The 16,312-nt window shown below is 43.7% G+C and overlaps 1 protein-coding gene across 1 annotated transcript; it reads left to right on the forward strand.

The window, feature by feature from the left end:
• The first annotated feature begins 46 nt into the window (after positions 1 to 46).
• CRIPT (CXXC repeat containing interactor of PDZ3 domain) lies at positions 47 to 9,685 on the forward strand. The gene is made up of 5 exons (XM_075535270.1): positions 47 to 194; positions 4,913 to 4,978; positions 5,950 to 6,004; positions 7,941 to 8,044; positions 8,597 to 9,685. The coding sequence occupies exons 1-5, from the start codon at positions 179 to 181 to the stop codon at positions 8,659 to 8,661; spliced, it is 306 nt and encodes a 101-aa protein (XP_075391385.1). The 5' UTR covers positions 47 to 178; the 3' UTR covers positions 8,662 to 9,685.
• The last annotated feature ends 6,627 nt before the right edge of the window (positions 9,686 to 16,312 follow it).

Raw genomic sequence — 16,312 nt, forward strand, 5'->3', positions numbered from 1 at the left:
CACCAACTCGCGTTTTTTCCTCCCGCGGCTTTTCAGGTGTAGGGCAGGCGGAAGCGTAGCGCCTATAGAGACCGGAAGTAGATTGACGTACCCGGAAGGGAGGTCTTATACAGCTGGAGTGTTGGTGTTTGGGAGTTGCTGCTGCTACCGCTGTTGAGGAAACCGTCAGCTCTGAAGGATGGTGTGCGAAAAGTGTGAGTTAGGGGCTGGCTCTGCGGGACAAGGAACCTAGGAGAGCCTAGCCGACTTCCCCAGCCCCTTGTCCCCTTTAGTTTGTCTCCCTACCCAGATCTCTTGATTCTAGCTTCTGTTCTCCTACCCTGCCCTCTGACCTGCCCAGCCCCTTTTTCCGGAGCCTTGGCGGTGTAATGGTTATGCGCTGGGCTGCTAACCAGAGTCATCAGTTCGAAACTATCAGCAGCTCCGTGGGAGAAAGATGAGACATTTTGCTCCTGCAAACCGTTCGTCTCAGAAACCCACAGGGGCAGTTCTGCCTTGTTGTATAAGGTCGCCGTGTGTCAACTCGATGGCCCATTTTCCTGCGACCAGACAGCAAACCAAATCCACCGCCGTGGAGTTGACTGCGACCCATAGTGACCCTACAAAGTAGACGGAGGGGGCTGCCCCATAGGGTTTCCAAAGCTGTGGTTCATTTCGAAAGTAAACTGACACGCCTCTTCTGCCCAGAGAGACCGGTGGTCTGGAAACGCCGACTGTTTCCTTAGCAGCCAAGCGCTCTAACCAACACGCCACCGTGGTTTCTATCCACCTTATAGTTGTATGTATTTAACCTTCCGTGTGGTCACGGTTCTGCCCTCCACGTAATTGTGTTGCCTACTCCAGCCCCGGATCTCATTCCACACAGCTTTCTGACAAATTCTGTTGCCTCACAGACCTTAAGGCTTGGTTGGAATGGATCTTTAAAACCAGTCTACAGTATCTCTTGGTTGCCAGATTTAACAAATGAAGACACAGGACACCCAGTTAAATTAAAATTTCGGATAAAGCACGAATAATTTGTCAGTTTACGTATGCCCCAAGCAGTATTTCAGGGCTTGGTATATTTAGGACGTATTTTACTAAAAATATTATTTATTGTCTATCTGAAGTTTGTGTTTTACCCAGCAGCTCAGCATGTTGAACCTTAATCTCATGTCACTTTTGGGCATGTTACCCTGCTCCGTCGTTGAGTCAATTCTGACTCATAACCACCCTACAGGACAGAGTAGAACCAACCCCTTCTGTGCATTTCCAAAGCTATGAATCTTTATACCAGCAGGAAGCCTCATCTTTGTCATGCAGAGTCCCTGGTGGATTTGAGCAGCTAACCCTGTGGTTTACAGTTCAGTGCCTAATCCACTACCCCACAAGAGTGTGTTTTCAAGAGTGACCAAACACTTGGTAAAGTAGGGGTTCACTAAAAAAGAAGAAACCCTAACCAAATGGATTGACACCATGACTGTCACCATGGGCTCCAATATACCTACTATTGTGCAGTTGGTGCAGGCCAAGGCCATGTTTGTTTGAGGGAGTCACAATGTGTTGGAGCCAACTCCACTGTATTTAACATCAGATTTTTATCTGTCAACCTTAAATCAATTCCCCATCCAATGGCATAGCCACTCTGCAGGAGTACTTATAGAATTAGCACAGGCCGAGATGGAATGGTCTCATCTCAGCTCCAAAATAGTCTAGCTAGAGATTGTCTATTGACTTTTGGAAAAGTCTGCCCACCTGGTGATTGTGAACACCCAATTTCTAGAAGGCTATGAAGGACAGTGGGAGCCCAAAATCTTACCTGCAAAGTTTCTAGTCAGATGGAGCCTCTGGGAGATCCCCTCTGGCCACAGGCAAGGGACTGGTACAGCTTTACCATCAGACAGGAATTATGGTAAACTGGATTATGGTGGATCAAACGTGGTATAATTTGATACTGGGTCAGTTGACCTTCCTCTTGACCCAACCTGAATTTGTTCTAGGCTTAAGTACTTCTTGTTTGTTCCATACCAAACATTTCTTCCCTGGCTTTTTAAATATTGATGATGGCCCTTTCTTTCTTACTCTGTGTTTTTATCATTATATTATCATCATTTTATTCTTGAAAAAGAAAACGCTTTACAGCCTCAGAAGCCCTGTCTAGTGTTGCCGAGTGTTGGAGATGGCTTGGTGGCAGTGGGTTTGGATTTTCAGTCTCCTTTACCTACAACTGTCCCAGGGCTCTGCATTGCCCAACGATGAAAGGACACGCCCCTCTCGAGTTGTATGATCTCCCGCACCCGATCAGGGTTGCTATAGTCAAAGTCGACTCGGGGAGTAGGCTCGGTTTGGTTTTTGTATTTTCCAAAGAATAAATTCTGCAATCTCAAAAAGTAGAAAGGCTCCGGAAACCCCCAAGGGCAGTTCTTCCCTGTCCTGTAGGGTCCCTGTGAGCTGGAATCACTCGATGGCGATGAGTGGGTTTGGGTTTACTTCTCGCCAGGCTTCTTTCATTCTCTTGTTCCTCCTTCATTCCTTAAAATAGATGTTCTCGGCTACTCGTTCGGCCTGGTCTTCTCAGTCATTTTTGCCTCTCTTTTGGAAGTCTCCGGCTCCAAAGAGCACATCCATGCAAATGCCTCTTTAATGTACAGTGGCAGCCTGACCTCTCTCCCTTATAAGCACCAATGAGTGGTCTTTCCTATCTAACACTGGAAGCTCTGCTGGCGTGTCCTCTGGTGGCTCATCATTATACTTCAGAAGCCTTACCTCCTCTTTCATCATCAGATGGCAACGCAGCCGTCCCAGCCACCATTCACAAAGCATCGGTCATCTCTTACCTCCTTCCCTTTGTAAACTTGCCTCCAAACCGTGGCCATTTCCTATGTGTTTTACTTCCAGACCATATTCAGATTTCCCCTAGCTTCTTAGTTCCCCCTCCAGTACCCTAGTGCCGATTCATATCACTCTGACCTAAGACTAACCCTCCCCCACCTCCGGCCTCCTTCCTTCTCAAAGTGCTCTTTCTGTGTCTGGACCCTCTTCCCTCTAAACCCCTGTGTGCACGTGAGGGCCACTGGGGGAAGCTGTACAAACGAGTCACCTGGTGTCATTAAAATGTTATGGTTGGTAATCTCAGGTGCTGACTGTTATTCATCAGTCTTTAACTTATCTTTAGTCGGTTCTCTTATTCTTTTCTCTTAGGGACTGCTCCAAACCTTCCAAATACTCTTAGTGTCCCCCACTCTCATCTCCGTATTCTCTGTTGACTGTCACCTCCGTACATCTGTCAGAAAATTGAGCTGTTCAGATAGGAATGTTCTCACCTCCTCCTTTTGACAACGCTCTGGCTATGCTTTTATTGTCTGACTTCTTCTGAGGTGTCTCTTCTCATCCTTCCCACCTCTTCCTGCCCCTTCATCACCATCTCCTCAGGGCTTTGTAATCAGCTCTCCTTTCAAATAAAAAAAACAACCTCATCTTTCTCAACATAAGAAAAAGCAAATAGAACCTTGACTCTGGCTTCTCTTGCATTGTTGTTCCATCTCCCTTTGCATGTGTGAGACCAGTGTTCGGTGTAGTCTCCTGAAGGCACAGGTGTGTGGACCTGGGCATAGCCATCTGTAGTATCCAGATGTTTGAGCTGCATTGACTACAAGTCCATTCTATCATTCCTCGGTCTAAAATCCTTTAGTAAATTCCCAGTGTCCAGAAAATAACATTTGGGTGTCAATGTTTGGCATTCTGGATCCTCCACAAAAAGGCTGAAGCTTTTCTTTCCAACTTTGTGTTGACTAGCCCTCTGTAAACTGTACAGAGCCAACCCAACTGCTTTGTGTGCCCAGAGGTTTCCAGGCCTTTCTGCAGTGTCTTCCTCATCTAGTTTAGCCTCATATCCCCACTCCTCCTGCATCATTGTCACATTGCTGCGTATCCAAGCCTTCTCTGTTGCCTTCTCCATAATGTTTCTCCCGAGTTGTCCTAGCCAAGGACTTCTTCCTTTGTGGGATTTCTCTTAGTACTTCATTTTGGATTAGCAATTATACGTTTTAGCAACCACTCAGTGGTTCAATGGCTTAGTGGCTAAAGCACTCAGCTGCTAAGCAGAAGATCAGAGGAGGAAGATGCAGTTGTCTACGCTGTCAAGATTACAGCCCTGGAAGTCCTTTGTGGCAGTGTGGCTCTATCGTGCAGGGACACTATGAGTTGGAATCACTCCGCTGAGAGTGGGACAGGGTTTGGTTGAGTATGGTTTTTATCTTCTAGCGTATATTTTAGCTCAGTGGATCTTAATCTTTTTTGGGGTATCTAACTTTGCGAATCTAATGAAACATGAGCTCTCAAGAGATACAAAAGGTTGGTGCCCATCTGTTATCTTGATCACGGATGGAGCCCAAGGTTAAAAACGTGTCAGAGAAACCTGGAGCTTTGTCTTAATTCATTGATTCCATTTACTCTCATCCTTGGATAGTGCCTTATACATTACAGATGCTTAGTAAATGTTCACTGAACAAATAGGTTTGCTGAATGTATTTAAAGTGCATCTGTCCTGTGAAAGAGAGAAACCACATCACTGTCCAGTAAGAGTCAGACTGCTAACTAACTGCAAGGTTGGCAGTTCAAGCCCCTCTTGGGAGAAAGATGAGACTGTCTGCTCCCATAAGATTTACTCTCCGCACAGTGAGTAGGGGGAGTGGATGCAGTGAACGCCTACTATAGACATCTTGCCCTCCCAAGCGTCTCACTTGAGAGGCCTGTTACCTGTTAGCCACAGTGGCCATCTCGAGACTCGGGTCACTGGTTCCTGCCCTAGCGACTGTGAGGCTCCTGCTATCCCACGACTGCTGCCATTGGGGCACCTTAGGGACAATGTAGTGTGCTTGTCACATGGTGAAGACTAACCACCACCCTCTCACTTTCCTTGCTGATCCCACAGGTGAGAAGAAACTCGGTACTGTCATCACTCCAGATACATGGAAAGATGGGGCACGGAACACCACAGGTATTGCTTCCTCCGAAAGAGAAGGTGGATGGATGCTTTCGGCCGTTAACTATTTATCAAATGAGATGTGCACTTGCCAACTCTTCTATTAAATATTGAAGAATACTATGCCTATGTACAATTTAACATTTTTAATATGAATTGAATAACACTGTTTATTATGTAGTATTGGATTGAGATAGTAGTCACTTGTTGTGTATTAGTGAATAACCATTATAGTTTAATAATGTAAATTGGTATGTAATTTAATTTCTTTGGAATATAATGGTTCTCTCGGTTGCAGGTAGGGGTTCTTAGTTTGGTAAGTGAGAGAGAGCAACAATCATAGTTTATATTTAATGCCTCCTTTCCTCAGCGGCTTTTAATGGCCTTGGGAAGCCATGTCCGCTGATTTCACATTCATAATCTCGTCAACTGTACCAGTAAAGCTGTTGAGATTGACAAAACAAAAGCACTGTATTCAAGCCGGGCTCCTAGGAGTGGCTGTCTGGTTAGACGGTGGTGAGAGGAGGTAGGTCCCTTTCCGCAGGCCCTGTTCTGAATACTGGAGATGGAGCTCACTCACGGTGTTCCTACAAATCCCCGTTGTTACCCTTGTTCGCCTGCCGAATCAAAACCAACCTGTCATTCAAGTTGATGCCAACTCATCGCGACCCTCTAAGACAGGGTCGCCCTGCCCCAGCAGAGGTCTGAGACTTCCTGATTATGGGATCTTGTTCTCCTATAGTAGTGTCTTTTTTTTTTTTCAAACCTGTTTATTAGGAGTTCGTACAGAGCTATCATTCCATAGTTCAACCACGTTAAGCAGTAGTGTGCAACTGCTGCCGCGATCGGCTTCATGCAGTAGTGTCGTCATAGACGCTATTGAGTGAAGAGTTTGTTTGCTTGAGGCCAAAGAATGAGATTTTTAACTCTTTTACATCATAGTGTCTAGAAATAACTTACTAAAATTTATGTCTATCTCGTTATAGAAAGTGGCGGAAGAAAGCTGAACGAAAATAAAGCTTTGACTTCCAAAAAAGCAAGGTAAGTCTAAAGCAGGCAAAGTTTTGCCACTTTGTTGTTGCAGCTCAGCCTCCTGGAGTCCATGTGGTGGCTATGCCTTTTTGTAGCGCAGACTTTCGTAGTCACTAGCACACACAGCCAAGCGGTCTGTGTCATGTTATGGTTTCACCCTGGTCCCCGCCGCGTTTCAAGATACGGAAGCAGGATTGCTAGTTTCGCAATACCCTGCATCTCCGAGAACAAGGAGAGTGGTAAGGTTCTAAGCTTTGGAGTCACTTAGATTTGAGCCCCAGACTCTGTCACTGTCGAGCTCGGTGACCTTAAGCAAGTAAAGCCAGTGTCTTAACCTTTCTGAACCTCAGTCTCTTTCACCGTAGAATGAGGACTAAATTGCTTTCCATCTTCAAAACATGTTTTTGACCCTTGGCTTTATTTCTCCTCACTTAGAAATCCCAGAAACCTCTCCAACCATGACCTCAGTTCCTTGCTTTTCTTCACAACAGAAGTTCTCTAAAGCTTGATAGAGACATGTGTTAAGGTCCCTAAATTCCATCCTTTCTCCGGACACTGTAGTCAGGCTTTCCTCTCCACCACACCCCAAAACAATAATCATGAAGCTTCCGCTGTGTCCAGTACCTGGCACCTGCTCACCACTAACCACACTCCCTGCTATTGAGTCGATGCTGACTCGTGGCGCCGCGGTAGCTCAGGGCAGAACTGCCCCTCTGAGTTTCCGAGACTGCATCTCTTTACGGGAGCAGAAAGTCCCGACATCTTTGATTTCGAACTGACCTTGTGGACCAAAGGAGAACTAGTGACCACTACACCCCAGGACTCTTGACACCTACTAGGTGTAAATTAGATAATAGTTAAGAAACAGCACAGTAGGCCCAATCTCCAGACTTATTGCAGACTGACTCATTGCAGACTTCTCAGTTGTTATTTGTACAGATTGTATTGGTTCATATACTTCTAGTTCCTTTGTATTCCCAAGCACATATTATTAAAAAGTGGCTGTTACTTTTGAGTTCTCTAGACACCGCACTTAGAATGGCCTCTGTTGCCTTACACCTGCATGTTGCACCATTAGCTTCAGGAAGGAAACCCTGCTATGTAGGTGCAGGATTGTAGCGGTATTAAAAGGAACACCTTACAGTGAGGAAATTCCATTTTAGGAAAACGTCGTCTCCAAACGCAGGTCATAAGAAATGAGCTTACTGAAAGGGAGGGCAGTGTCTCTTCACCTTCTGGGGTGGGAAGGGAAGCGCACTCTGTGGGGTCGGGAACATTAACCTCTGAAGGGCCGCTGTACTGTCCCACAGGGAAGCGTGTACGACTGCTGTTGGCGTCTGAGTCTCCGTACAGAAACTCATTTTGTAGTTAGGGAAGAGGTTTCGGTGAGAGTTATTGCCAATCTAAACACTATCTCTCTGAAGCTGTTTTTCACTATAGTCCCTGCAAGATGTACTGTTTTTCTACTGTGATAAGGGACCCCTTTCTCTGGAGGAATTGGGTCAGTTACTTGAAGCCGTCAGTTAATGCAAGAAACTGCTAAAAACTACCCATGCCTTATTTTCACTTAAGACATGCAACTGCACATGCACTCATCAATCCTTTAGTAATGAGCCAACTACCAGTCTACTCATGTGCCTCACTTTTCACATGATCACAGCCAGAACATTGATTTCCAGCGCCTTGCTAGGATCGTCGGTTTCCATATTAATTCATTTAATTATCCAAAGAGAAGGTGTAGCTATTCATTTGGCATGAATCAGTGTGAAATCAAATACAGGGAGGGGGGAGGCACACCTGAGGATCCCTGCCAGCTAGAAGGTTCTGGGCCAGTCCTCTGGCGTCTGAGGGCCACGGAGAGCTCCAAGTGTCTGCCTGCGTTGCGCACCTGATCAGGCTGTTGAAGAGAACTTACCTGTCTCTCTCCTTTTGCCCATATCTCTAGATTTGATCCCTACGGAAAGAATAAGTTCTCCACCTGCAGGATTTGCAAAAGCTCCGTGCACCAGCCAGGTTCTCACTACTGCCAAGGCTGTGCCTACAAAAAGGGTATGTTCCTCTCACTCCACCGTTCTGCCCTGACCATACCTGCTCCATTTGACAAGCACCTTTCGATGAGATAATTAAAGAGCCCCGGTGGTTATGCCTTGGGCTGCTAGCCACAGTCAGCAGTTCAAACCCACCACCCTCTCTCTCTCAGGGAGAAAGATGAGACTTTCTGCTCCCATTGACTTTGATTTGGTTTTGGTTTATGAGCCAACCACAATTTCTTCTCCCCCCCCCCAAATCATTATATTGGGGCTCTTACAGCTCTTATATCATACATCAGTTGTATCAAGCCCATTTGTATATATGCTGCCATCATCACTTTCAAATCATTGTCTACTTCAGCCCTTGGTATAAGCTCCTCTTTTTACCCCACCCTCCCACCCTCGTGAATCCTTGATCAATTATATATAAAGTTCAGAGCTTGTCCATAGGCAAAAATGCATATTTTCTTTTTTCTAATGTTACTATGTTTTGAGCTCCAGAATTGATTTCAGTTAAGCAACCTGTTGGTATTGTAGTTTGACTGTTTACGTGGTTGTTTGTTTGTTTTAGGCATCTGTGCGATGTGTGGGAAAAAGGTTTTGGATACCAAAAACTACAAGCAAACATCCGTCTAGCTACTGATGAAGATTCTGGCATTTCACGATTTTACTTTCTGCTTTGAACTGTTAAAGCATAGCATAGATGTACAAGTTACAAAATGACTTGTTGTCAGACAAATAAGTTTGAGGGCAATTGATTAATATTCATCACTTTGCTCTCAAGAAGGAATAGTAAACTGTAATTAGTTTTCTGTCTTCAGTTGTTGTTTTTCTTAACATTTTATTCAACTAGAATAAGTAGCTAATTTAATGGGGAAAGAAAAGAAAAACCCCAGTTCTGTATGCACTTTCTGTCCCACACCATTCATGTCATCCCTGGTGTTGTTCCTCCTGTGTGTGTAGGTGTTGGAGGAATGAATAGATTACTGATGTTTTGTTCCGGGCCTGGCATCTAGGCTTATGACTCTTACTGACTTCTGCTTGCCTGTTATTCCCTTACTGGTTGTCTGGTTCCCTTACTGCAGTTTCTCGGGGGTTTTAATTGTCTGAAAACATTGTTGCTGAATGCTCCTGTCATGCTCCAGAGTCAAATCAGCTACCAGTTGGATTTGTGTACTTGGGTTGTGGTGGTTCTTGACGTGAGATTCCCAGTTCCTTTGTTATAAGAACAAGGAACATCTGGACGCCCAACTTCATATAGCAGATTTCAGAAACACATGTGTACGTACACACATTACCTTGAGTTCAACTGTCATGAAAGCCCTAAGAATAAAGCCGTGTTTGTCCATGATAACGTGTGTTGAGAGTTGACTGTCGTTGGTTTTGCACATTGCCATGCTTTGGGAACGTTCTGAAGCAGAAACCAGACCCCGCCCCACCTCTCCAGCCCCCTCGCCACGTACACTCACACCCCAAGAACATAGCAAACGTCTTGACTCTTTTTATAATAACAACAGATAAAAACAACTTGAAGTTTCCAAGGAGGATTTTTCCTTTGACTGCCTTCAGAGGTTCAGGCCCCTGCGTCTGCTACCAGCAGTATCAAATGACACTAGGAGGGCAAAAAAGGGTTCACTCTGGCCCAGTGTGAGTGGTGATCACTGTGTAGGGGACAGAGTAGGTCATGTAATATGCGAGGGATGGGTTGCATTTTTATTTGTTGAAAAATAAAGTAAAAAAAATAAATAAGGTTTTACCTCTTTATATTGTTCTCCTTGCCCCTATTCCCATCCCAAGATGCAGTTACTCATTCATATCCACAAAAATCGTAAGGACAGTGTAAAACTGTAATAAATAACAATGATGCTGAGGGTGGAAGTATCCCCCCTCTCCTACTTGAATCCATTTGAGGTTTTTAATTGAAAGCATAGCACAAGGCCTGCACAGGACCCAGTAAGAATGTGTCCCAGGTGGTAAACAAGTGAGCTAGTGGATTTGGGGAGAAGTAGGATTTTAGGCCGGTGGGGATCTGGACTCCCACAATTGCCCTGTCAGGTTCCTGCCTGGAGTTACTGCTTCCACAAATGGATCCATTAGCCAGGCTCGGGTTTCCTACAAAGACTTTTGCTAATCTACTAGCTCAGAACGTAATACTAATAGAAATGTGCATGTTGGGAAAATCAGACCGAGTAGGCAAAGTTGTTGATAGATGGGAAGGGCAACCCTAAAGCAAAATGAGAACTAAAAGCACACTTTTTCCTTTAAGGAAAGTACAAAAATAGAAATTATAGCAAACTACAATAGAATTAAGACCCAGCAACTTTTATCAAGGTAAAATCAATATGATCAATAGGAAAGTGTTTAAATCACCTTTTTTTTTTCTTTTCTTTTTTTCTTTAAATCATTTTATTGGGGGCTCATACAACTCTTTTTTTTTTTAACAATTTATTGGGGCTGATACAATTCTTTTCACAGTTCATACATGTACATACATCAATTGTATAAAGCACATCTGTACAGTCTTTGCCCTAATCATTTTTTTCTCTTTTCTTCTTTTACATTTTATTAGGGACTCCAACAACTCTTACCACAATCCATACATATACATACATCAGTTGTATAAAGCACATCCATACATTCCCTGCCCCAATCATTCTCAATTAAATCACCTTTTAAAAGAAAGACTTTTATTTAAAAATAAATGAAAACAAACAAGTACCAATAGGACACTTAAGTAAATTACACATATTCATTGGTTGGCATGTGCAGCCATCCAAATAATAAGGAAGTCACATACATCTATAAAAGTGTATATCTGCAGGTGCCAGTGTTAGCTCTGTAGAGGGGTGAGGATTAAGGAGAAGGCGACTATGTCTTTACGGCCTTATGTCAACCACCTCATAATACCTTTGGGCTCTGAGTGTCTTGAGGTGAGGGGTTCAGTGAGGAAGAAAGGAGTAGTACTAAATTCAAAGTCTGTGTATTTATTTGGGTACTTGTAATGGGAACAAAAGTACATACATTGGCCCCAATAAAAATATTTATTAATTTTTTAAAAAGTACATAGATTGTTCTGTCCCTGACTTTTTCATTTTTTTGTCCCTGACTTTTTAAAAAACGTTCCCATGTTCTCTCTTGAGAAAGACTTGCCCCCTGGAACCATCGGAGAGGACGATACAGGCGCCATGTCCTTTGTGCTTTCGTTCTGCTGCCTGGTGCCTCGGGAGAACAAGAAGAAAAGCTCACCGGCAGGAGAGTTCTTGGACTCAGGCATTCCACATTGGCACACGGTACAGCGCATGTGCCATGTGACTCCACTGGGAATCTTTTCTGAGACCACGTGTGTGGCCATGAGTCTCTGATCTGGAACAGCTCCTCCGCCTTTCCTTGCCTCTCGTCCCTTTGATGTGTATAATTCACTGTTTGTAGAATTCAGGCCAGCTAATGTATAGACTCAGTCTCTGGGCTTTGCGGAGTTGTCTCTGGGTCAGTCGGGTTGTGAAGTCGGGGTGGGGAGAGGAATACTGGGGTGCTCTGCTTCTCCAGGTGGCACAGCCAGAGGGACAGGAGGTCACTTGGCCCCTTGTTAGGTCAGTCAGTTCTGATCCCTTGAGCAAGGCATTTGTCCCGTCTGTAATTTGGCCTAATTTGTCGGGAGAAAGTTGGAAAACACGCGGCTGCTTTATACCTCCTCCAGCCTGCCCCTCCTACGTTTGTGGAGCATCCTTTGATTACATTTTCACTGTGATCGTTATAAAATTGTGATTCCTCATTGCAGTGTTCCTTTTCTCTATCTCCCTGCCTACTTACTGTCAGTAGAGAATACGGGCTCTGTGGTTTCTGAGCCCTGGGAGAGTTCCTCACAGAAATGATTCTTCGTTACCCTGAACACTTCAGTTTGAGTTTCTTAAGGGCCTTTGATGGAAGGGGTGGGTGGGAATTGGTGACGAATCCAAGTCAGGACCACACATTACATTTGATTATCATGTTTCTTTATAATATCCTTTAATATGGAACAAGGAGCCCTGAGGGCGCAGTGCTTCAGCATTTGATTAGCTGGAAGATCGACAGTTTGAACCCGCGAGCCCCCTTCAAGGGAGAAGAACGAGGCATTCTGCTCTCAGGATTTGTAGCCTCAGCAAACCTATGGGCCTGTTCCACTCTGAGCTGTGATCAGAACCACGGAGCCGGAATCAATCTGGTGGCAGTTGGCTTGGGTTTGCTGCTTGGTTGGTTAAATCTGGAATCATTCTTCAATCTGTCTTTAATTTTCAACAATGTCATGGTCATGAAAGGCATAGGCCAGTTATTTTATAGAATTATCTCTTGATTTAGCTGTTCCTAATATGATTACATTGAATTTCTCTACTTTGACAAGAATTCCACGGAAGTGGCATTTTGCCCTTTTGAGACATTGTGTTGCTTGTCCCATTCCCACGATGTTCATTTTGATTACTTGTTTTAAGGAATATCTGCTAGACTGTAGAGTTTCTTTTCTGTTTCTTTCTTTCGAGGAAGTTTCGTGGGGCGAGACACTGAGGCGGTGCGTGCTCTGCTTCTCAGTAACCGTTCGCAGCCTAGTTTTCGCATCCACTGGTGTTTCTTGGCTGAATTAGTTACTACTCTGACGCTTGCCAAATGGTGATCTTCCAGTTCTATCACGCCTGCATTCATGGTTGGTATTCCACCGTAAGGGAGGTTTTCCCTTTCCCACTTAGTCTTTTACTGACGTCTGTCCACACAGACTTACTGTGCCTGTATCATTCGGTCCGTTATGTTTTGATGCCAGATTGCCCCAATTTGACCAGTGGGGGACTTTTAAAGCGGCTCCTGGGGGCATTTAAAATGTATTCTTCGTATTCTTGGGCAGCTAATTTCTTCCCTTTTAGCACAAGTTGCACATTTACGGGGAAAGAGGAGGCTTTCTACTTCTGTACAGAGTGACCGTCTGGGAAACCCACAGAGGCAGTTCTACCCTGTCCTGTAGGGTCACTATGAGTCAGGGTCAACTCGATGACAGCGAGTTTGTTTTTGGTTTTTTGGTTAAATAATTACCTTGGATTTTTGTTTAATATGTTCTTGGCATTCTTTAGGCAGTTGCTTTCTTCCTTTTTTAGCATTTATCTTAGTGTGGGGTTTGTTTGTTGTTTTGATCTCCACCTTAACCCTGGAATCAGCCACCTCTCTAACTAGCCATAGAGTCTCTTCCGGGAGATGTTCTTTAGGCACTCAGAGTCGGAGCCTCTGGTGTGTCATGCTGCTGGGCCCCTTCAACACACAGGCCAGGAAATACAGAGATGTGTCTTAGAAATCACAAAGTTGACAGCTCGTTCCAATTTCCCTTCAGCCCCCCAAGGGTCCTTCCTTGCCTTCCCCAACTGCACCTTTGTAACTCCTCCCGCAGTGAGAGCCCTAGCTCTTCCCATTAACAGTATGATCCCTCAATTGCTGAATTCTGCATGGTTTTATAGCAGGATATACATTTTGTAATTAAAACTAATTTTAATTTTCAAAAATTCTGGGTAAATCCTCAGAATTGTTACACCTGTGAATGCCACTGATCAGTTTGTTCTAAAAGAAGCTTAAGGAAGTGTGTCCATGTGCTTCCCAGATGGTGAAGGAGCAAATACTACTCAGTCTTTCAGGGGGCCAACATTAGTGACCTCAAACAGCCAACCCCCTACCACAAAGTCAGTTTAGCCTCAGAGAGACCCTGCTCTGTGGATTTCCAAGGCTGAAAACATGATTTACTTAAGCAGAAAGGCTCATCTTTCTCCTGAGGAGTTGGTGGATTCAAACCACAAGCCATTTGGGTAGCAGGAAGGGCTTTAAACAGTGCACCACTATGAGTTCTTAATATTATTAAGCCTCTACTATATTCTTATTCCTAGTCAGGCATTTGGTTTGGGTTTCAATTTTTTTCAAAAGTAAAAATTTAGCCAGTAAACCATAAATGTAAAATCTCAAAAGTAAGATGCAACTAAAGGTTAATGAAGAGATACGTTAAAAGAACAGTGACCAAAGGAGGACCAGTTTGAAAGAAACAGTTCAGAAAAAAATATATATATATATATGAGGGTGTGTACCCCCAAATAAAACTGAATTTCTCTCTTCAAAGCTATGCATTTAAATTTTTTTACAAAACAACCTTATCACTTTAAAACTATACTCCATTACCCTTAATAACATTTGTCAAGTCTGATTCCATTCTTGGAAACATTTTTCAAACTCATCTGTTTGGATGGCTGATAGCACCACCCCCTTTTCTTCACTTTTTCTTCTTCATCAAATTGCTGTCCTTTCATGTCCCTCTTCATTCGTGGATACAAAAAGAAGTCACACAATGTGAGGTCAGGTGAGTAAGGTGCATGGGGCGAGAGAGGCATGCTGGGTTGTTTTTTTTTTGTCCAAAACTGGCACACTGAGATGGCTGAGTGTGGGTGCATTGTTGTGATGGCAAACTCAGTTCCCTGTGTGCCACCAATCGGGTCTTTTTTGTCACACTCTGTTCAGAACCTCCAGATAGAAACCTTGATTAATAGTCTGGCCTGATGGAACAAACTCGAAATGCACTGTCCCTCTCACATCAAAAAATCAAATGAGCATCATCTTGAGCTTTAATTTCACTTGACAAGCTTTTGTTTTTTGTTTTTTTGAGCAAGGTGATTATGGTGTCTTCCACTGGTTTGACTGATGTTTGCTTTCAGGGTCATAAGAACAGCATCATGTCTTGTCACCAGTAATGACCTTGGGAAAAAAGGCTTGGGTCCCTTCGGAGCTGTTCTTTCAAAGCACAGCATGCATCCAGTCACTTTTTCCTGGTCAAGCAGAGCCCAAGGCACAAATTTCACAGCGACTCTTCTCATTCCCAATCTTCTGTTAAAATTCGAGTCCGGATAACTTCCCCATCTCTTCAATGGTCCGTTGCTGTCAGTCTCAAGCATGAGTGCACGGATTTTATCAGCATTTCGCCCTTTCGGAAAGTTGGCAGATGTCCACAATGAGGTTTTTCATCAATCAACATTTCACCTTTTTTGAAATGAGAAAACCACTCATACACTTGAGTATTTCCCATAGTGCTGTCCTAGTAAGCTGTGTTCAATATCACGACAGTTTCTGTAGCATTTTTTCCCAGCAGGAAACAAAATTTCATAGCCACATGCAGTTTTCTTAAATCAACCATCACAAAAAAAAATAGGTTTGTGCAAAACTGCTTTTACGAAAAAACACCATGACCAGAGAGAACCTTCCCAGGCAACGCCACTGGGTGCACTAAGAGCGAGTTGCTCAATGCTCATTTAGCAGGCAAAATGCCTACTACTGAAACTCCACTCTACCCAGCTCAATTCTGGGTTTTTGGGTACCCCCTTGTGTGTATATATATGAGCAAGCTTTACATTTTAAAAAAAGCAATTAAAAGATGAAGTAACCTAAAAGATGAAGTAATTTTCCACAAACTTTTTCAAGTCCATATATGTGTATGTGTGTGTATATGTTATATAATGCTATTATGTCCATGTATAACACACACATGTATGTAAATGTTTGCATATATGTACTTGCATATATGTGTACATACACACATACATAGAGAAACTTCACAAAGATAATTACTGGGAATGGGAGTGAACAAGTTTGACAAACTGCCACCACCACCAAAGAGACTTGGCAGGACGCTGACGAAATGTGAGAGGAGTCAGGTGGGGTGTAGAGGGTACGCCTTAGATGTGATATTAACAGTTCTCTCCACCAGATGGCAATGATGCCCTTTCTCAGTTTTCAATTTTCTCGTATGCTAAAATATTTGCTAGTTTAGTCATTGAAGATGAAGTGGATGGACTTAGTTTTCCAACAACCTTGTGGGCATGATTATGAGAAAAACTTTACACAGGAAAGTTTTATATGTATATTTATATGTATAAATATCAAAAGATATATACAAGGGAATGTAACAAAGTAATCCTGCAAGGTCATTGTGATCTTTATTAAACAGTAGTATCAAAATGTGATGCTCTTGTGTGTCAACATATCCTCCATCCAGGTCTATTTACTTCAGAAGGTGGGATTTCCATCTCCCTAACCCTTTGCTAGAAGCCCTGGTGACGTTGTAGGCTACACAGTGGACTGCTAACCACAAGGTCAGCAGTTTGAAACCACCAGCTGTTCTGCTGGCGAGAGATGAGGCTTTCTACTCCCATCAGATTTGCAGTCTTAGAACCCCATACAGGCAGTTCTGCTTGTCCCTCAGGGTCTGAGTCTCCATTGACTTGATGGTAATGAGGGAGTT

Source organism: Tenrec ecaudatus, chromosome 17 (genome assembly GCF_050624435.1).
Source record: "Tenrec ecaudatus isolate mTenEca1 chromosome 17, mTenEca1.hap1, whole genome shotgun sequence".
NCBI lineage: Eukaryota > Metazoa > Chordata > Mammalia > Afrosoricida > Tenrecidae > Tenrec > Tenrec ecaudatus.